Raw genomic sequence first — 22831 nt, forward strand, 5'->3', positions numbered from 1 at the left:
GTGAGCGCACACGCACACTCCCCTTGCTGCGAGGCCGCTTCTGTCAGCCGCTGAAAGCTCCCCAAAGGCAGAGTCCCCAGCTGCTTCGGGGCGAGGCGTGGCTGCCCATGTCTCCTCGTCATTAGACAGTGTCTTTTGGGCAATGGAAGCTCCCCAAGGGCAGTCACCAGGCACTTCGATCGGCCGGTAGAAGGGAGGGAAGAAGTAGCAGCTTGTGCTTAACTGAGTTTCTGAACTTGAAGGTCCCTGCTCTTCTGCCACCTCTCTTTTGTTGGTGCAATTTACGGGGGGGGTGGGGTTGTCCCAAGACCCTTTGAGTTCATTCATTTATGTTTCCCCAAGGTGCTTTGGGGGGGGTGTTTCTTCCCTGCAACGCAGCCATTATCTCTCCCGGGCCCAGCAAGACGCTGTCCTCCCCACTGGAGGGAGTTGGGGGTTCAGGGAAGTGTCCTGTTAATCATTAAAGCAATCTGAAAGACCACCCTTTGGGCCCACCAGGATGATCTTCACCCAGCTCAGGCAAAAAACCCAGGAGCCCCTCCACTCTGCCCCCTCCCTGCCCCCCCCCACTGCCTGCTCTACTCAAGTCAGAGATGGGGGGGCAGAACCAGTCCTTGGATTCCCAGAGCGCACCTGGGATGGGGCTTGTCTAGGATGGAAACTAAGCAGGGTTGGAGCTGGGATGGAGTCCCCAGGAGAGAATTTCCAAGGCTGGAGAGAGAAGTTTAAAAGAGTGGGACAGGAGAAGACAAAAGCTTCTTTAGCGACTCTCCTGCGTTCCAAATGGTTGCAGTGGGAAATCGAGGCGGGGGGGGAGTAGAGCTATCTGAGGGGATGAAGAAGAGCGGCTGGCTCAGGAAGCAGAAATGCAGCGGGAATCTTGGGATTGTCTGATATTTATTCTGACAACTGCATATATACATTGCATTGAGTTTGCAGTTGGGAACCTGATGTATAGCCACGCCTCGCCCCAAAGCGGCTGGGGACTCTGCCTTCAAAGAGCTTTTGTCAGCCGATAGAAGCAGCCTCGCGGCGAGGGGAGTGTGCGTGTGCGCTCGCCCTGAGGCCGCTTCTACCGGCTGATCGAAGTGGCTGGTGACTACCCTTGAGGAGCTTCCATCGCCCAAAAGACACTGTCTAATGGCGAGGGGACATGGGCAGCCACACCTCACCCTGAAGCGGCTGGGGACTCTGCCTTCGGGGAGCTTTCATTGGCCGATAGAAACAGCCTTGTGGAGAGGGGACTGTGCGTGAGCGCTCGCCCCGAGGCCGCTTCTACCGGCCGATCGAAGTGGCTGGTGACTCTGCCCCCAGGGAGCTTCTATCATCTGATGTTCTATCGGTAGTAGATCGGGGTATTCTAGGCTAGGCTACCTACAGGGCACTCCTAAAGGCAAGTTTTCTCCCCACACCCCCCGCCCTTCCCCCCCCATTTCTCTTCACCTCGTGTAGTTCTAACGAACGATGTGAGAAATGGCCGAGAAACACATGGTTTAAATCGGCCTAAATTTTGGGGGTGGGGCTTAATTTCATCTCCTGCCTAGAAATCATGCTGGGCTTTCCTACTGTTGGAGAAACACGGTATCATATTATATATTGCTAGTATTGGTTTTGTTAATTTGTTTTAATGTATTTCAATATTTATCCTACTGGATTTGATTATACTGTGTTTTCATTGAATTATGTGCAGGAGCTATATATCAGTTTGATTTCATAAACACAGTATATAGAATATTTTGGGAGGAAATACTTGATTTAAAAATTACTGATGTAGCTCTCGTGGTGCTGTCTGAGGAAAAATGAAATGGATCTATAAGATTATGTTGATTCTTCTCTCACATTGAAATTAAACCCCTGGTTATTTCCTTCCATCAGCCCTCCTCCAAGTCCTGTGGGAGGAGACTGTTCCTGGGAGGGATTACAGGTAGTCCTTGATCTACAACCATTTGTTTAGTGACCATTCAAAATTAAAACAGCACTGAAAAAAGTAACTTATGACCAGTTTTCATGCTTGCAACCATTGCAGCAACTTCATGGTCACATGATCAAAATATGGGTATTTGGCAACTGGCATGTATTTATGATCATCATTTGTAAGTTTTCCAGCTGTCTTCCGACAAGCCAATGGAAGAATCCAGATTTGCTTAATGACTATGATTTACATAGCAACTGCAGTGATTCACTTAACAACTGTGACAAAAAGATCATAAAATGGGACAAAACTCATTTAACTGCTTTGCTTAACAACAGAAAATTTGGGCTCAACTGTGGTCATAAATCGAGGACTACCTGTAGCGAAGAACACCAGGAGTGTGTGCCAAAAGTACATACAGTCATATTAAAAAGAAAATACATCCTCTTTCAGTTCTATGATGTTATGTATCAGGACATAGTAAAAATCATGTGGTCCTTAACAATTTTTAAAAGTAGTATATAAAACCATAGATCTCAAAGAGGATATTCTTTCCTTTTCACATAACTGTATTTTCAGCTAGATTACCGAAGGCATGAAAGTCATCCTAGCTGTCTAGGTAAAATGAGCATGCATCTATATTGGATAGCAGTGATATAGGAAGATGCTGGAGAGAAACAATCATTTTAGTGACAACAGCAAAATCATCAATTTATACTGTGCAGGAGAAGGGAATAGTAAACCATTCCAATATTTTACTTAAATGGATAGAAGACCTAAAGGACCAATTTAGGAACAGGCCATCATGGAGAAAAATGCTGTGGCAACTGATAATTTAATACAAATTTGCTGGCACATAATTAACTGATAAACTTGATTAAATGGCAAAGTAGTAATTAACATTGTGGCAGTAATTGGAGCTAATAAGACATTGTGTTTATTATTCTGGTGAACACTTTCTAGTGAAACTTTCTAGTCTGCTGTTTTTTCTAAATTGCATTTTCTTTGTTGTCATTCTTATTACTTCAGAGTTCAGGGGTGCATTTGTGAATACCATGGTATCTTTTTAAACAATTAAGTAGGGTATAAACAACGTTTTGTTGTATCTTGTCTGAGAAATATCAGAATTCTATAATAATACAATGTCCTTTTGTTTTAGCCCAGCCAAACCATGATCCAAATACTCACCATTGTTTATGTGGTGCTGATGGTAAGTCCATCTCTAGACATTTCTATATTAATAATAAACGAAAATTGTGGAAAATATTTGTTAATCAGTTCAGTGCATGGTTAAATAAAAGTTCATTTGGTTGAGTTAAATATTAAATTACCACTCATATCAGTTCAGATGAACCACCTAATTACATTTTATTCCTGTACTTCTTAGCTTCCCTCCATTTTCTACTTATTACATGTACTTCTGAGTGCATTTAATTCTAACAATAATTTGCTAATTCTGGTAAATTGGGCACAAAAGTTCACAAGAAGAGAATGTATATTATGCTTAGTCACTTTAGTGGCTCATTAGAACTGAGCCCTTATTAATGGTTGGGATTTGTTCTGTTTCTTTTGTAGCTGATCTTATTATGCTTGGATTAGCTACTCATGAACCAAATTTTACTATAATCAGAGAAGAATTTAAGCCTAATAAACCTAAACCATGTGGTCTCTGTAACCAATTTGGGCATGAAACTAAGGACTGTCAAGGCCTACCAAAGGAAAAGCAAGGGGAGGTAGGTTGAATTTACATAACTCCTTTTTATTACCGTTGGTGTGCTATTCAAAATGAAATGTTGAGAACTGCTTTATAGACTTGCTTGCTTAATAAAGAAACTTACCTTTGATAAATAGTTGCATTATCTTACATATATCATGGAATGGCAGCATTTGTAAGGAAAAACATACATAGCAGTATTTATTATCTTGGGTTATGATAGGATTAGTTTAATTTAATATCCTTTGCTTGAACATCTGAATCCCCTCTTTGAGAGAGATGAACTGTTTAGAAATAAGAAAAATAAATACATAAACCTACTCCAGGCAATAAATTTGATTCATTGTTTTGGCGGCAAAGCTCCATTTGAAACCAAGGTTTGAAGATAATGTATGAGTCCTAGTTTGCTACAATGATTCAGATGTTATTATTTTTCCAGTTATGTCTGAATCCAGTGTTGGTGACTAATTTTTAGTTTGTTCCTGTGCCCCAGCAGAGTCTCAGACAACAGTCAATCCTTTGCCTGCGCATGGTTTGACTTCATCATTCACTCTTCCATGCCATCCTCTTTTTGTTTTGTCCAAATTACTTAGGACCATTGCCAGTGTTTTGTTAGGAAGGGGACCTAGTTATATTTTCATAATATGTATCAAGAATTACAAGTGGTATAGAACTTATATTTGAAACAATGCAAAATACATATTTCCACTTTTTTCATTTTGCAAATCTGGGAATTAGAGGGAACATTGGAAATAAATGAAATAACTTTAATATCCTTTGTAAGTGTTGGTGTGAAAATACAATTAATTCAGACAGTTATTATGCATTTATTGAATGTGTTTTTAATATTTTTAATTTCTACTATAAAAACAAAGTTGCTGATCTCCAGAATTATGCATCTCTTCATTTTTAATCTTTAGGAGGGTAGTAGTAAAATATTACTCTAACATTAGATAACAAACTTTTTTTCTTTATAAAGTATTCTCCACCAGTGCACAGTTTAGCTACCATAAAAATAAACAATAAAAATTAAGCAGTAATTAAATTTATGCAAAAACAATAAAATATGTGCAGAAAAAATGATGAAACAAAAAAATGTACTGTGGATGTCATCTTCTCTATCTAATAGATACAGAAATATCTGATTTTCAGGAAATCAGAGGAAAATTGGAGAGAGAACAACCAAGGTTCATAGCATGTCACTTACTGCATTAAATTACATTCAGTCACATTTTCTTAATCTGAAATTGTATCATTATTAACAGTTCCTAATTCAAACTGAAATTATTGGGATATATTTCACAATCCCTCCTCCCTTTTAAAAAGATCAAGTGAAAATACAGAAATAAAAACCTTGTTAGGGAAGAGGGACTTTTTTCTGAATTCATCTGCCGTCACATCTCTGTTGCAGTCTGACAAGTATATCTGATTTTTTATGTCCGCATAATGAAAAAATGAAGAAATTATCAAAGGGAATAGGATGGAATGAGTTCTGTCCCACTTTTTTCACCACTTTCCTGTGTTGTTAAATAAATCTCAAGGCTGTTAGCTAGTATCAGCTTAGCACATATTAAAATATTAAGCTAACAGATATCTGCCATCAGGGAATTATTATAACTTATCTTGGCATCCCAGTTTGTTTATCTACCATATGGTCACTAGAGCAGAACTTTTCAAACTTTTTAAGGCTGTGGAAATTATTAGTTAAAAAAACCAAAACTTCCCAGAACCCCTGATAGTTAGGCCAGTTTCCAGTGATAGAAAATCAGCTGTGTTCAAGGAATTTATACATTACTCTAGAAAACTGGATTAAGAATTTCATTTTTTTTAATAAATATATGTTGATTAATCAGCCTAATATAATAGATAACTATAAAGCTGGGAAGCAATAAATACAGTTAAATTTATTAGTTTTGCAATCGCTATTTCTGATATGAGGCAAAAGTAAAGCAACATAATTAGGAAGCTCCTCATCCAGGGGTGTCAAACTCGCAATGTCATGTTGTCACAACTTTTGCCCCCTTCACTAAACTGGGGTTGGGCATGGCCAGTGCATGACATGCAGGCTGCAACTCTGATACACCTGTCCTCATCAGACATGTTTAAGAAAGGAACAAGGGAAGTGGACCTGTATGCTATGTGGACCATTCCAAAAACCTTCCATGCTGTTTCTAAAGACAACCAAGCTAGATATTCTGGACGATATGATAAAAGTTATCCTGCTTTTTGTACTACCAGTAGTTGGGATGCTGCTTGTGAATAAGCAGAAAAGGTGAGGGAAAACAGGCTGCGATTGTTGCTATCAGCAAGCTATAATTAATGCTAAGACGTTGTTTGTTTTCTATACAAATATGGTATTGCTCTGAAGTAATACGATGAAACAAAAACCTACTAAAAACAGAATTTATCTTGGATTGGTGGATCATGAGAGAGAACTACCTTTGCATAAATGCGAAACATTAATAAATATGATGAGACAAGAATTATCAAAGGGTGGATCAGTGTTAGAAGACTAGCTGCATACTGGTAGTCCTCAACTTACAACCATTCTTTTAGCCACAGTTTGAAGTTATAAGGGCACTGAAAAAAATGACTGATAATTGGTCCTCACACTTAACCATCACAGTGTCCCCACAGTCACATAATCAGACTTTAGGCACTTGACAACCAGCATGTATTTAAGATGGTTGCAGTGTCCCGGGGTCATGTAATTGTGATTTGCGACCTTCCCAATGTGCTTCTGACAAAGTAAATTCCAGGGTGAGTGGGGGAGCTGCATTCACTTAATAACCATGTAATTCACTTAATAGCTGCAGTGATTAACCATGTGAAAAAAGGTAATAAAACTGGCGTGGCTCATTTGACCGTCCTGCTTAGCAGCAGAAATTCTAGTCCCAATTGTGCTTTTAAGTTGAGGACTACCTATATTCTTAAACATGTTTACTTTAAGAGTAAATTTTGTTGATCAGAGAAGGGATTTTTTAAAATAAACTGTGTACTTTATAAAAAAGTTTACACTTAAAGTTATAATAGGAACCACAGTCCAAAACTCATTTCCTAAAAGCATTTAAAGGAATTTTTATTAGGTTTACTTTAGGACTATACTGTCAGTACAAACTATTTCATAATAAGTGATATGTCATTTTTCATCTTTGCAGCATGATCAGTTTGCAGATTGTCCTCCTGGTATGGAACAAGAATTTATATTTATTCGCTTATGTGTTTTGAGAGAAGTAAGTAATATTAGGATATATATTTTGAACAAAGACAGCTAGGCTTTATAATGGGTCTCGAGATCCATCGCGCACACTAAGATACTTCTAAGTAAACATGCACAGAGATGTTATGCAGCAGTCAGCAAACAGGGTTGCCATGGAAGCCAAGAATTTAATTCTGACAGTCAGCTAAGAGAAGCCAGATGTCTTGGCCTTCTTGTTTTTGTTCATTGTCAGCATTTTCCCTACTAAGCAGCTAAAGATGCCTATAAGGCAAGATGCTCCTGTGTCACGAGGAAATGACCAATTACTTGAATTCTACTAAAGGGAAAGGTTAACTGAACACTTCCTTATAAGGACGGTTAGTGAGAAGCTGAGAGAAGTTGAAAGAGGTATGAAAAGGGAAGCATTTGACAGCTGACCAGAGTAAGGGACAGAAAAGGAAAAAATAGAAGTAACTGTTATCTTATATTATTTGTTCATGCTATGTAATTGTTAACTAACCACCCGATCCCCTGAGTAAACAAGAGACAATACAATAACCCTCCACACTTGAGATGTCATGTATGTATGCGTGTACACCCTTGAGTTAGTTTTTAACTTCTGGTGACTACCTGAAGAAATCCCTGCAATTTTCTTGAAAGATTTTGGAAGTGGTTTGCTATTGCCACCTTCCATGCCTGAGAGAGAGGCTCAAGGTCATTCAGATGCTTTTGTGTTTAAGGCAGGACTAGGACTCATAGTCTTACAGTTTCTAGCCTGATACCTGAACCACTACAGCAAACTGGTTCTCTTTAAGATATTGCGGGGGGTTGTGTGTGTGAGAGTGTGTGTGTGTGTGTGTGTATGAGAGAGAGAAAGAGAGATATATGATATTACTTACCATCTGTATAAACTGCTTAAGCTTATGTTTGGGTTGTGACAGTAACATTTTCAATTATAGTTATTTTATACCTAGAATAAATGAAGGAAAAAATCATGCAATCTTTTACCCAATAAATCCAGTTCTGCCACAGTTGATTTACCTTGAATCATCTTTCAAAGTAGCCCTTTGATGTCTCTTTGATCAGGCCTGCTGCTGTCTGCATTGGCTTTGGCTCCCTAGGTTTTCCATTTGCTAGCTCCTGCATTTTCCTCATTCTGATTCTTGATAGGTTGTCTTCAACTTATAACCACAATTTGGACCATAATTTTTGTTGCTAAGTGATGCAGTTGTAAAGTGCAATGTCATGTAATCACATTGCTTAATACTGGCACTCTCCATTGCCACCGTTAAGCAAATGCCACTGATCATCAGCTGAGGAACTATCCCAATCCAATCCATTCTGAGCTTGGTCTCTCCCAGCCCTGGCCCTCAGGAAAATAAGGGAATAACTCCTACTAATGATGCTTGCCTATCTCTCCACCATCTCTCTCCATCACCTTGTTCCCTGTCTTGTTGGGTGGCCAGGAGCCCCAGAATTGCACAGCTCTGGTGCTGTTTTCCACATTGTAACTCAAGGGCTTCTTGGAGTGCCGTGGCTCTGGGGTCACAAAAAGCCACAGAGCCACAGCGCAAAGCCACAGCTGTCGTTAGAAGCCTCAGCCATAGCACCCTGGCCCAAGAAGATAGTGCAAAATTATAGTATTTGGGAAGCCGCAAAAGTGGCAGAAGCCATAGCACCCCAGGAAGCCACAGCCACCCAAGCCCAGAATTAGCTGCAATTGTCTTTGCCACCCCACACTCCAAGGTTCTTACAGCCTTGTGCTTTGTTGCCTCAGCTGGCCTTTGCCTTTCTTTGTGTTTTCTTCTTCTGACTTGCCCACCATGGCCCTTTGAGAGACAGCTCCTTGCCATATGAGGCCACCTTCTCCAGGTGTTCTGAGGAAATTGCTGTGCATGACCTTGGGAAGAAAGCAAAGAGATGGTGATGGTCAGCTAGGGTGACTGGAACTGCAGAGTGGGCGTGGTGTTGGGGAGAACAGAGATGGGAAACAGAAGCATCATTGCATTTGTAAGAGTGGATGGCTGGCCAAGCACCAGAGTTTTGACCAAGTGACCCCAGAGTAGGAGCACTGCATCAGCCATAAATTTGGGGAATAGTCATATATCCCTTTGTTTAGTATCACCATAACTTCAAACGTTGAATGAATGGTCATAAGTTGTAAACTACCTGAACCTTGAAAGGTAAACATGTCCTCTCCCAAGTCTTGTCTGTAAATGTGCATGCCATACTGAAAAAAAGAAATGTCTTAAAATGGACATTTTTGTAGAATGGAAATGCTGCTTAGGATTCTTTTCTTGGCCTTTTTTAGGTCACATGTTGAAAACAAATGCTGGATTGACAGTCTTTTAGTGCAAATGAAGCCTAAAAGGATGGTTGCAAAACTAAATAAGTCCTGTGCTATTAAAAGAAAGAGTTGGGAAATGGTGACCTATTAAATATGTGAAGCATCAGAAACTGATTTGTAATAAATATTTGCCAATGAAGGAGAGATGAGATTCAGGCTGATGGGAAACATGACTGTTTGTGCTTCTAGCCTTCTGATTAAGAGATGGACTGCGCTTGCTTGGTGGAAAAGACGTTTCTCTATGTTCTCAGACGCACATTCACAATATCTCCACTAGACATCTGACATTTGATTTCTATTAATGCTTGAGAAAATCTTCATTTTTGTGTGTCTCTCACTCACTCTCTTTAAAAAAATTCTAGTATTTGGAAAGAGAGCTAACAATGGCCAGCTTGCCTTTCACTTTTGATGTTGAAAGAAGCATCGATGACTGGGTTTTCATGTGTTTCTTTGTGGGAAATGATTTTCTCCCTCATTTACCCTCATTAGAGATCAGGTAAGAGAAACAACTTTATATCTAGAAACACTTAAAATGTTGTCAGCTATTGATTATTGCACTTAAAAAAACAAAGTTTGGGCATTATTAATGATTCTTGCTTTTTAGATTTGCAAGTTCTTGTTGTTTAATGGAGAGAGAGATGTTTGAGAAACACAAGTCCAAAGCCCCTTTGGGATTCAGTTCACTCATTTGGATCCAACTGATAATAAAACTACTGTTCCAAACCCAGTGAACTTTATAAGGCTTTGAAAAGCATGAGTTTCAAATACCTTGCTATTTTGCTTTGCTTAATTAAGGTGCATGGTATCTCTAGCTTATTTGAGGCTGTGCTCACTATTTCTCATGAATCTTGGTTCATTTCCTTAAATTAGTAACATGCTCTTTAGTCATTTGTGTAGGCTTGTTGTTTTTTGTTTTGTACATCGGGGATTTAAAGAGCCTCGTGCATAAATTAAATATTTTTCCATATTCCTATCTATCTAGATTCAATAAATATTATAGAAGTAGGGAATGGCAGTCAATAATAACTTCACATATTAATAGTTAAATATTAATAGTTAAATAGTGATTTAAACTCTGCTAAATTTAGTGTTGTACAAGCATACTTCTTCATATGCAGTAGAATTTTTCTTTGCTCTCCTCATTCTGTGTGCCCCAAATCTGTTTCCAAAATCTCCCAACCCTCCAAAGTAGATTTAGAAATTGTGGCATGGAGGAGGGAAGCAGAATTTGTTCCGCCATTACATGTCATGCCATCACCAGGATAACAACTTGAATATAACCCTTACCGTGAGACCATCCAAGAAATGGGTGAAATGGTTTTATTCTTGTATTGCAGGGAAGGAGCGATTGATCGCCTGGTGAACATATATAAAAATGTTGTGCACAAAACTGGAGTAAGTGATTCCTCCAAACACTTTCATGTAGTAACATAAGAAGAAAAGTTACTTATAATTGTATTCTGCAATTTACAGGGTTATCTTACAGAAAATGGTTATGTCAACTTGGAGAGAGTACAGATGATAATGTTGGCTGTTGGAGAAGTTGAAGATAGCATTTTTAAGAAGCGGAAAGATGATGAGGTGAAAAGGCTATTATGAAATTCTGTTTGGTGTGTTTTTCTTTAACAAAATTTTTAAAAATGAATACACATGGTTATTTCACTTTACACTACAAGTAGGTCTTGACTTATGACTGTTCATTTAACAGTGCTTCAAAATTACAACAGCTCAGGAAAACATGGCTTACAACTGTACTTGATGATGTGTTTGCAATTTGGGTACTTGTCAACCAGCTCGTATTTACAACCAGTGGCAATGTCTTGTAGCCATGTGACTGCAATTTGTGGACATTTTTTTCTAGAAAAAATTTTCTAGAAAAAAAAATGACCATGGAAGCAGCTGGTTTCACTTAACAGCTGCCAGTGATTCACTTAAGAACCACTGTAAAAATGTCATAGAATCAGGTCCGACTTGACTTACAACCACGCTTTACAATGGAAATCCTGATCTCAGTTGTGGTTGTAAATCAAGAACTACCTATAAATCAAATGGAAATGGAAAGGAGTTTGCCTTAGTAAGCTGCAATGAATTTGCACTGGATTCAACATTTTGTTTTTATATTAGTTTTGATTAACATGAATTCAGGGTTTTAAGGAAAAACATTCAGGAAGCAGGTTGGTTAGTTAGGAGAAAGTATATCTTAATTTTCTCTGTGTGTGTTTCTACATAGAGCTTCCTTTATGACCAATTTTTGCTAATTTTTCTAGTTTTTCTTTGAGGAGTATGCTAAAACCTCTGGCTGATATAAAATACCAAACATATACATAGTTTGTTTACTACATCCAGAGAAGTTAGATCTGAATATGACCCACTTTGTAAAATCTGTGAATTAGGTAATTGACATTTTATGTATATGTACGTCAATAGGATTCCATAGTTTAATAGGATTCCAGATTAGAAGAGCAATTTACTTTGAAGCAGGAAAAGGAATCTTCTGCAAAGTGGTTGTTTAGCAAAAATGAACTATATCTATTTGAATATTTTAGTTTCCTAATAAATGTTAATATACACTTTCCATATTTTATGGGGTACACAGGAAAATTTCAAAAGAAGACAAAAAGAAAAAAGAAAAAGAATGAAGGTGAATATAAATCTATTCCTATTTATTTATAATATCTTTATTTAAAACAATGGAACTATTTAGTAGTATCTACCTGTAGAGAAAAGAAATGTCTTAAAGTTATATTAGAAATACAAATGGAATGTTGTTGCAGTTTTTCAAGGCTGAAATGCAAAGAGCTGCTGCAAATACCCCAGTGCTTATATTCATTCCATGAAGTTTTTATCCCTTTTTATTGAATCCTGATTCTCAGATCTGGACTGCAAATTACTAGTTATTTTATAATGCATACAGCATGGGGTGCAACTATGACAGAAATACAAGTTCACTCATTTCCTGAGCACATGCATATTGGCTGAACAGTTCTTTGAATTGACTTACTAAGAAATATAGTCTTTTTTAACTTGAAGTATAATCCTTGCATTGTTAATCTAAAATCCCAGAGGGATACAATCAAGATCAAGGGAAGTACTAATACCACTCTATAAAGCCTTAGTAAGACCACACCTAGAGTACTGCATCCAGTTTTGTTCACCACATTATAAAAAAGATGTTGAGACTCTAGAAAAAGTACCGAGAAGAGCAACCAGGATGATTAGTGGACTGGAGGCTAAAACATACAACGAATGGTTGCAGGAACTGGGCTTGGCTAGTCTAGTAAAGAGAAGGACCAGGGGAGACATGATAGCAGTCTCCTAATATTTGAGGGGCTGCCACAGGGAGGAAGGGGTCAAGCTATTTTCTAATATTGCCTGTAGGCCAGACAAGGAATAATGGATGTAAACTGAACAAGGAGACACTTAACTTGGAAATAAGGAGAAACTTTCTGACAGTGAGAACAATAAACCAATGGAACAGCTTTCCCACGGAAGTTGTGGGAGCACCATCACTTGAGACTTTCAAGAAGAGATTGGACTGCCATTTGTCAGAAATGGAGTAGGGTCTCCCTCTTGGGCAGGGGGTTGGACTAGATGACCTACAAGGTCCTTTCCAACTCTGATTATCTGTCAAAATATTATTTGGATAAACAAACATATTCAGTATGTGGTCCTTAGATCCTAAATTAAATCAGGCACAAAAAAACAATGTTCTGTATATTTTCTGAGAAGTTCCATTGCACTAAATTTTATTTTTTCCCAAATAAAATCATGAATAAACTTGCAGTCATATTGATTTTGATACAATTCACAACATTCCTTTTTTGCAAATTTGCATCTTTCCCCCAATCTTAGCTGCCTTTTGATAATAATTTTAAAATGCAATATGTTTGCTTACTACTTGAAAATAATTGAGAATTCCTGTTATCTCTCCATTACTTTGACACTTCTACCTGAATCCTACCACTTTTCATGTACTGTATACCATTGAGTAAAGGGTGGCTTAATTCAGGAGATAGCTTTTCTGATTGATGCAAAATGTCTCATAATAATTGAATCATTCTTCTACAATTGGTGCCCTTTTATCTACTCCAACCACCATAGTCATCAATGGCACTAATAATTCTACAAGTTTAAGCATCCATGTATACAAATTACCATATTCTTTTTATTACATTGTCAGTATGGTTTGACTGATGCTGTTAATTAAATACATAAATTTTTATTTGTATTTTTTAATTAAATAAATTTGGAACTGCCAAGCTAATTGTAATATAACATAATTTCACTGTTATTCTGATAACATCTGAAGTTTTCTGTTAAAGAATCACTAGGATATTATTCTAGTGTTCCTAATATGCTTATGATCCTACTAATTATTTTTTTTATTTTATTGCTATATGTTAATTATTTGAGCATATTAATTGAGCATAATTAATTGTTCTATAAGGATCCCAAATAAAAATAAGACATCATTGTATTTTGACCATAGTTTTAAACTGAAGTAATGCCAATCAGTTTTCTTTAATAGATTTTAAGTTGTAATTTTATAATTTTTCTGAATTCTAGCCAAACACTGTCTACTGGTTGAGGGGAACTTCTATCTCAGTCAATGCCATAAGCTTGTGGTTACTTTATTAATGAGCCAAATAGAATATGCCAATATGGATGTTTAAGTATTGTATATTCATTTGGAAATCAATATCCTGTGTAATATAAACGTAGCTATTCATACCTTGATGTAGTGTTTGATCTCATACCTGATGCTCAACATTTATGTTTATATTCTGATCATTTCAGAGGGAACAACATACTATGCTTGGTGGACAATATACCCCACAACCTTTAGGAAGAGGAAACAGATCAAGCCATCAGCCTATTAGTAATCCAAGACACACAGCCTATGAAATGAGAATGCAGGACAGACAAAACACTGTAAGTGATTGTTTTTTAAATAAATATAGATAAGGTAACAAATGGAAAATAATGATGGCTCAGTTTCTACAAAGCCTAAACTTTATACATTCACTTTTCCTTTACTACTTTGACTCTATCATATCCTCAATTTGTTGCAACCATGAGTTCAACCCTGAGTCAGACTAACAAGAGTAGAAGTCATATACTCTCTCTGGATCCCTTCAGTCTGAGAAAAGTTAATAATTGATTAGAAAAAACACCCCCACTTTTTGCCTAAACAATTTAATGTTAGCAGTCAATCTTTCCAGATAATGAAAAAGCCTTGAAAGAATAGAAGTTTAATCCCATTCCCTGACTTTGCGTCTAATGTCCACAGCTCAAAACAATCAGTAAAACATTGATGCAGTCCACTTAACAACTACTTGTACTAAATGAATTGGTGCAGAGGGAAGGATTTTATGGATAATACATTGTCTATTAAATATGTGAACTCTGAATTCTTAAATTGGGTTGTATCCAATTATCTTCATTAAGAAGCAGAGTTAAGATTTTAACAGAATGTACTTTACAAACTTTTGTTCTATTTGATGTAAACATACACACACGCACATGTTAATTTTATCTTAGATCCGACCTAGTATATATTTCCCTGTGACATGAAGTAGAATCATGTTATATACAGTCATTATGGTTTTAATTTAATGTATACTTTTAGTATGTACTAAAACAATAACTGATGAGTTCATTATTAAATTTATTTGTTGCGTATCTCACCATGGGGCTACTCTTGGCAGCTGACATCTACAAAAAGGAAAAAATGAAAAGTTTAAACAAAGTGAAAATAAAACAATAGAACAATAAAATAAGGAAAAAGAACAGAAAATACATCAATATTACTACTAAAAAAGATGGGTGTGTGGGGAGAATAGAATAATTAATAGGATGGGTTTCCCTTTCTTTTGGGTATCAAGATCTATTGTTATATCAGAATCTGCTTTTGAAAGTTAGTCAATTTAAAAGTGGTTTATTACTTGCTATGAAACGTTGCTGTCTGAGTAACACTATTTCAGATCCCCGTGGTAACATGAAACTAGTTTCTACATTGTTCTTTTGAATTCCTGTATTGTTAAGTAAAGTAGATACATATATTTTTATGTGTTGTTTTTTTTTGCAAACTCATTAATTTTAATTTTTGTAAGCGCAATGAGATCTTTCCACTAATTCTCTGTATGCTATATCCCCAGACTCCTTCAGTTTCTCCTAATACAAGCTTCACATCTGATGGTACGCCATCCCCAGCAGGAGGAATTAAGCGAAAAACAGAGGACAGTGACAGTGAACCGGAGCCAGAAGATAATGTCAGGTGCCACATTTCATACTTTGTTAGTGCGTTGTCAAAAGGGAGAATGTCTCATTAATACTATTTACCTTGCGTCTGCCACACCTTCTAATGCTTTTCCATGATCTTTTTATCCACCATAATTAATGTGGAGAGTTTGGATACTCGGTAAATTCCAGTGAGATGTGTAGGCTGTAGCTGTTAAATTTAAGTGTTTCCATTAGTATGCATGCTGGTTTTCTTCCTAAAAGCTGCTATTCCCTTTGAGACTAAACACCAGATTGGCTAGAGATTCAATATTCGGTGAGCAGAATCTCATTCTACTAGCATAAATGGAATGGTTTAACTCTTAAAGTTCTATAATCAGATGATTTAGTTTAGTGAGGGGTTATTGTTTGTTAGTGAAGAATATATTATGCATACTCCACGCTTCTTGTATTTAGACTGAAGTTCTCAGTACTTCCATTTAAAAGGTTCTTGGGTTCAGTTTTCAAGATACTAAACCTAAGATCTGGGAAACTGACTACCAGTTAGGACTAAAAGACTGATTCTTATTAAGAAAACTCCATTACTTTAACTTTGCCTGTTCTTTCCTACATGCCAAATGTATTAAAATAAAGCAAACTAGAAAGCAATCTACATTTGTAGAGAGTAAAGAGGATGGTGTTGATGGATAAAGGATAGATCCATTACTAGTCAACAAAAGGGAAAGATTGCTTAAGTCCAAACAACATGGTAGGATTGCAAACATGTCACAGATAGATATCCCCCTAAATCACATGAAAATAAAAGAGGGAGGAGGGAAAGTAAATCAGACTTGTAACATGTTTACTATGACCAATCTAAATAAAAATAGTTTTTAGTTTTCTGTGGAGCCTATTTCTTTATCTGGTCTACCCTCTCAGGGTTATGGGGTATGAGCTGCTTGTAGTAGTACAGATTGCAACACTAATCATAGATGGATGAATTTAGGGGAAACTGGTAAAAGAGTCCATTTAAGTAGTAATTTACATGTAGTCCTTGAATTATGACCACTAGGTCAGCACTCCCACCACTTTTTCTCCTGAAAAGCCACACTACAAAGTATGAAAGAGCTCATACTCAATAGCTTCCCCCATACCCCTTACACTCTGTAGTGTGAGTATAGCCACAATACCCCCACCCCCCTGTGGTCTTAAATTTCAGCACTTCCTTAGCACCTATCTACACCACCCTCCTCAGCCCCCTCCCCTTCTTGTCTGGGACTCCCACCTCTTCCTGCTTAATGACTTGGGCAGTCCTGAGATTATGATGGCAAACAGGGACTGCCAGGATTGCCATCACTAAGTGATACAGTCACATGACATCTCACTTTACTATTGCATCTCTTGAGAATAGAAATTCTAGTGCTGTCATAATCCAAGGGCTAAAGTCATCTCATACAATTACATGGGAGCATGATTTCAACCACACTGCTGTTAGTAAAGTCTGTTCTACTCTTTTGTGTGAAACCATTTGATAAACTGAATTGCACATTATGTAGATCCACTATTGTTTTTATGAAGGTTATGGGAAGCTGGCTGGAAACAACGTTATTACAAGAACAAATTTGATGTTGATATCAACGATAAAAAGTTTCGGCGTAAAGTTGTACAGTCTTATGTGGAAGGGCTTTGCTGGGTTCTCCGATACTATTATCAGGTATTAACTTTTGGAATTTTATTTTTATTCCCCCAAGGTTTATTACAGAGGATTTTCTATCATCAAACTTCCACCTTACTTGGCAATGACAAACTACTACTGCATGGTGGTCAAAAATATTACATGGAGTCAGTAGGAGTGAAACTTCACTTGAAAAAACATTGATACTTCCATTGCAAACATATAATGCCAGCTCAATCACTGCTTTTGATCATCTTAATAAATTGATCTATGAAGCAAATCAAATTGTTTATTACAGCCATATGGCCAGATACAATAAAATACCTAATAATATGTGTGTCAGTTCCAATGAGGGGGAAAGATTTGAATAAAAACATTAAAAAGTGCAGAAACAAAGTGGTTCTGTTAATTCATCTATAACTAAAATTCTCTCCCAAGAACTGATTACCTGACTCTAATAGAGGCAGTCTTAAGGTATTTTGACAAATTGGCAAAATAACATTTTCATTTTAGTATAACAGAGCTATCTATATACATTTTAATTGTTTGAAATTGTCAAGTGTAATTTTACCCATTTGCCATGTTGATAAGAACTTTAAAGCTTATTTTTGAGCATATATATTTTATTACAGTTAGTATTCTGTATTGGGTTTTCATTATGGCGATAATAATGTAAAATAACTTGCTAGGGAGAGCAAAGGTTTACAGCTACCATTTTATATACCATTTAATATCAGTAGCCCAATAATTTTTTTTAAATGTAAGTAGTTGGTTGCTTATGCCTTCCTCTTTAATAATGCAACTAGATTAATTAAAGTTTACCATTATTTAATAGTTAAATGAAGAAAGAAGATTCCTGAATCTTTTTTTATTTAAATTCTTCTTTCATTTCCCAAACTAGGGATGCGCTTCCTGGAAATGGTATTATCCTTTCCACTATGCACCATTTGCTTCAGATTTTGAAGGTATTGCAGACATGTTCTCAGATTTTGAGAAAGGAACCAAACCAGTAAGATTTATTACTTCTGTTTATAATTCGTCTTAGTAACTGAAGATTTAAAAATTTAAAACAGTTACTACTATCTACTTTTCTTTTTACAGTTCAGACCTCTGGAACAACTGATGGGAGTCTTCCCAGCTGCCAGTGGTAATTTCCTCCCACTAACATGGCGGAAACTTATGACTGATCCAGTAAGAAAATTAAAGGGACTTTATTTGTTTGAATATTCATGTTAATATTCCCTCAACTACTTCACTGGTTGTCTGAAAAACAGAGATATTATTTATTTAACTGTCTGCTATACCATTACTCTTTCAGTCAGAACTTGTGTGGTTTTAAATATTTCAGTTCATTCCAAATTTAATTTGATCTATATTAGATTTCAACAATGAAATTATGCCCACAAAGGAATGTTATGGTTAATGATAAAGTAATTCATTGAATTGCTGCAACTGCTTGAAAGGCTTTTGGCTACAGTAGGTGATATTTGGGACGGACCTTTTAGAGTTCTGAAAAAGTGTGAGGAGGATCAGTATAAAATGTTTTCCAATATAAAATAGCATTTGTGGTTCAGTAGATATTCACAAAATGCATGCCACATTTAAAGAACTGTACGAAACAATTTATTTCTCCACTATCCAGTAAAATAAATGGTTTCCTATCCTGACTACTCTTTAAATTATATGGATTTATTCTCGTAATGATACCTTGATTTTATTTCTATTTAACCACCCTTGAAAATATGTTTTTGTACTATTTTTTTATAAGCAAAATGAGTGTGACAGAGAAAAGCTTGCCATAGGCTTTCATTTAACTTTACAGGGTTTACTGGTAGCTAATTAACTGTTGTCTTTTTGTGGTTGTATTTGACATCAGCACACAATTAATGAAGCCATCCAGAATATCAGCCCTACCTGAGGGAAGAAGGGAAATATCATCAGTTTTATCTCCACTTTTTAAATATTTGAATTTTTAAAGAAGAACTTTGTTTATGAAGTCTATAGTGGTTAAATCAAGGGATGAACAAGGGAAGAAAACTTTGGTTGTGTAATGGAAATTTTGGCTAGAAATATCCAATTGGATAGAAACCAGCGAGAAGGATGTAAAAATGAATTTTAATCACATTAACATTCATGCCTCAGCTATTGAATTTTAATGGTTTCTGTGCCCGTTCCTGGCTGGAAAAAGAGATTCTGTTTTGACTGTAGGGGGCAAGAAAGATGCATGATTTTTCAGTCTCTGGCTCATGGTTGAAGGGATGATTAGGCTTGAATAGAATGAAAGTGAAAGAGGAGTAACTAGCCAATAGGCATGTTCTCTCACTGATCATGCCCTCCCTCTTGCTTTGAATGGATAAGAAGAATTGAAAGTTGAGCTGTCTTTGGATCAAGCTCTGAGTTTCTCAGCATTTTCCTGCTGAGAAACAAAAACCAGCCTTATCCCTGCTATTTGCATGCTTTTGTAGGTATGTTCCACAGGTACTACTTTTGTGAGTTCAATTGTATACTTCTGTGCCCAAATTATCAAGCACTTAGAAGGTTTATTTTACTGTATCATGAAGCAGGCTGGGAATTTGGGAAGACGAAGAGAGTGTGGAACATAGGAAGCAAGAGTTTGCGGATTGCATACATATGCTTTTGCACCTAGTTTAATGGTTCTGATTCTGGGCTTAAAGTTAAAAAGTCTAAATTTTACACCTTGAAAATGTACTTTTAAAATTTAAATAGTTGTTTTGAAATAGTTTGTAAACTCCTTTTTTTAAAAAAAAAAATGCTCTTTGAATGATGTTTCAGGAAAAAAATAAGTAGCTTCATCCAATACACTGCAGATTTCTAAATCACTGTAATAATATTTTATTAAAACAGGATTCAAGTATAATTGACTTCTATCCTGAGGACTTTGCTATTGATCTGAATGGGAAAAAATATGCTTGGCAAGGTAACTATTTCATCATGAAATCAATATTGTATGGTTAGTCTTGGGAATAATTTTAAGAAAACAGGACTTTGTTCCATTTCCAGGTTTGCTAATATTAAACTGATTTGTATGTGCCGTTTTCCTTAATGAGTTTTTTTTTTAAATAACAACTGATAAAGATTAAATGAGCTGTGATACATAGTAATTTGAGCAGTATTTAGATGGAATTTTATTGTTGTGACTAAAATAAAATTGATTAACCATTTAGTATTGAAGATACTTAATAATAAGCTGCTTAAATAGTTTTTATAATAGAAAAGGTATTTTATATATTCTGTCTAGGGTCATGCAAGAGGACTCTGCTTGCACAGCTGTCCTCTTCCTCAGTTGCATTTTGGCTCTCCTCAACCCATTTTCCTGGAGAAAGCCGGGAATTGTGCTTTGCTGTAGTGCTCCTCCATTGATAAATTAATCTTTTGAATGTCACTCTAAAATAAATTACTTGATTTTGTAATTACTTTGTATTTTTATTAGAATGTTTAGAAATTCAGTATCTGTAATAGGTACAAGTGCAAGGTGTCCTTTTGTACTTTATTATGTGTATTATCATCCATCTTAACTTCAGTCATGACCATAATCCAAACTCAAGAGGTTTGTTCTTTGTAGGGAAATGTGGTTTAAGATGGCTCCAAATTGAACTGAACATTTGTTACATTTGCTTAGATTGTATGTTATTTTTTTCTTTAGCTTTATAGACTATTCACATAAGACAAAAAACTTTTTAAAAGTCTGTTACAGCGATAAATGCCATTTAGTTCCATTAATAGCAATAGTACTTATATCCTGCTTTCACAGTGCTTTACAGCCCTCTCTAAGCAGTTTACAGTGTCAGCATATTTCCCCTAATAATCTGGGTCCTCATTTTATTGAGCTTAGAAGGATGGAAGGCTGAGTCAACTTTGAGCTGGTGAGAATCAAATTCCTGGAATGAGCAGTTGAGTTAACCTGCAGTACTCCATTCTAACCACAATGCCACCACAGCTCTTAAAAAAATTATTGAAAATTATTCTAGCATTTTTGGGAAGGGAAATGGTGGATATACAGTAAGTGTAAAATTAACAGAAGTGGGTAAGTGCATGCATTTTCTTTTCCTTCTTTCCCCACCTTCAGGGAAAGTCAATGACCTTAAGATAAATCTTTCAAATCCGTGATTTTGGTGGAAGAGCTAAATATATACTTAATTATCTCTTCTTGAAATCCAGTGTTATGGCTTGCCCAGGTATATTTTAAACTTTCTCCTTGATATTGTTAGAAATAAATGTAAGTTCTAATTGCTTATTTTCCTAGGGGTTGCTCTGTTGCCTTTTGTTGATGAACGCCGTTTGAGGGCTGCTTTGGCACAGGTGTATCCCAACCTCACTTCTGAAGAAAGTAAGAATTACAAGATTATTAAATGGTTTTGCTAACAGAACATTTTGGTAGTGATAACTCTATATAAATCCCTTAATTTCTGTTTCATTCTCAAGTAATTAGGCAGTAAATATTTGTGCCATCTTATACTATTCCAATCTTGGTCATTTTAATTATCTGTAGTATAAAAATATCTCACCACCCTACCCACATTACATTTTACATTGAATATTTTTGTTAGAATAATCAAGTTTATATTAAATACTCAACTCCAGTGCTGAGGGGACTTAAGTTATTCATCCATATTTAATACAATAATTTAATAGAATAGTTATACAAATTGTGAGAGAAGAGGCAGAGTCAGGGCTGGGGGTGAGAGGACTCAGCCTAGAATTCTTAGGTGTCCATAAACATTCCAAGCCCAGCGCTCTTTGAATTCCATTGACTCTTATCCAGCACCAATTTAGTGCTGACTATTACTTGACTAGATTCTTCTATATTAGTTTAAGCAATAAATCATCTTAACTGGAACTTAACATATGGTCCTGATTCTTTGTGCCTGACACAAATTCAACATAAAAGTGCAATTTGTCAGTTTTGTATGACATGCGAACTATTTATATTCCCCCTTCAGTGGCAAATAATGATAAAATCTGTATGCAAAATTGTGGAATGTAGTAGTACCCTCTTATAGCTCTTCATGTCAAATATTTAGTCAATGAAGAAAAACAGCAGAATATAGACATGGTCTTTAAGAATTCTGACAAGCATCCAAGTATCTTTTATTACATTATTCAGATTGACAAGCAGTTGTTATTCAGGCTGACAAGCAATCACATGTGATGGAGAATCCAGGAGAAATATATTAAGTTTCTCTTGAATAAAAGTAGTATAAAATTTCTTTTTGAAAAGTGGTATGCAAGTCACATAACTCCTATATGTAATCAGAAGTCCTTGCAAATGATTCGCATCCTTTTGGATTTGTTTTTAAAATGTTAATAATGCACCTCTTTGACAGAATCTACTTTGTGGAATCTCAGTGATTAAGAAGCAGAAATTACTTTTAATAATAGTAAATGCTTTTCTCCTCCCAGAGCATAATGTAATTGAACTACACTGTAAACTAGGCACACATAATGGTGTTTTGTATTGTATTGCAAATACATATAGTAAGCTGTGTGTTACTTTTGCCGTGTCTTACTCCTTTTAGACATTTCATAATGAAGTATTATTACTTTATTTTATTTTCTAGCCAGAAGAAATAGTCTTGGTGGTGATATCCTTTTTGTTGGAAAACATCATCAGCTTCATGACTTCATTCTTGAACAGTATAAGTCTAATGAAAAAGAGGTATGTCTTGTCATATTTGTTAGATGTATGAAATGAAGTAGGTCTCAACTGAATAATTGTCATTAGACCTATTTTGGTTAAGTTAATC

The 22831-nt window shown here is 36.2% G+C and overlaps 1 protein-coding gene across 1 annotated transcript in view; it reads left to right on the forward strand.

Moving 5' to 3' along the window:
* The window catches only part of XRN2 (5'-3' exoribonuclease 2), a 71785-nt gene that overhangs the window by 18511 nt on the left and 30443 nt on the right, over positions 1 to 22831 (forward strand). The window contains exons 8-22 of the mRNA XM_026700985.2: positions 3072 to 3122; positions 3488 to 3645; positions 6785 to 6859; positions 9535 to 9668; positions 10510 to 10567; positions 10646 to 10753; positions 11769 to 11813; positions 13970 to 14104; positions 15331 to 15449; positions 16970 to 17105; positions 17968 to 18075; positions 18168 to 18257; positions 19932 to 20004; positions 21331 to 21414; positions 22646 to 22743. Coding sequence (XP_026556770.1) covers positions 3072 to 3122; positions 3488 to 3645; positions 6785 to 6859; positions 9535 to 9668; positions 10510 to 10567; positions 10646 to 10753; positions 11769 to 11813; positions 13970 to 14104; positions 15331 to 15449; positions 16970 to 17105; positions 17968 to 18075; positions 18168 to 18257; positions 19932 to 20004; positions 21331 to 21414; positions 22646 to 22743 — 1472 coding nt within the window. The remainder of the gene's footprint in view (positions 1 to 3071; positions 3123 to 3487; positions 3646 to 6784; positions 6860 to 9534; positions 9669 to 10509; positions 10568 to 10645; positions 10754 to 11768; positions 11814 to 13969; positions 14105 to 15330; positions 15450 to 16969; positions 17106 to 17967; positions 18076 to 18167; positions 18258 to 19931; positions 20005 to 21330; positions 21415 to 22645; positions 22744 to 22831) is intronic.

The sequence above is a fragment of the Pseudonaja textilis genome, chromosome 3 (assembly GCF_049901715.1).
Source record: "Pseudonaja textilis isolate UNSWEBS1 chromosome 3, rPseTex1.2, whole genome shotgun sequence".
Lineage (NCBI taxonomy): Eukaryota > Metazoa > Chordata > Lepidosauria > Squamata > Elapidae > Pseudonaja > Pseudonaja textilis.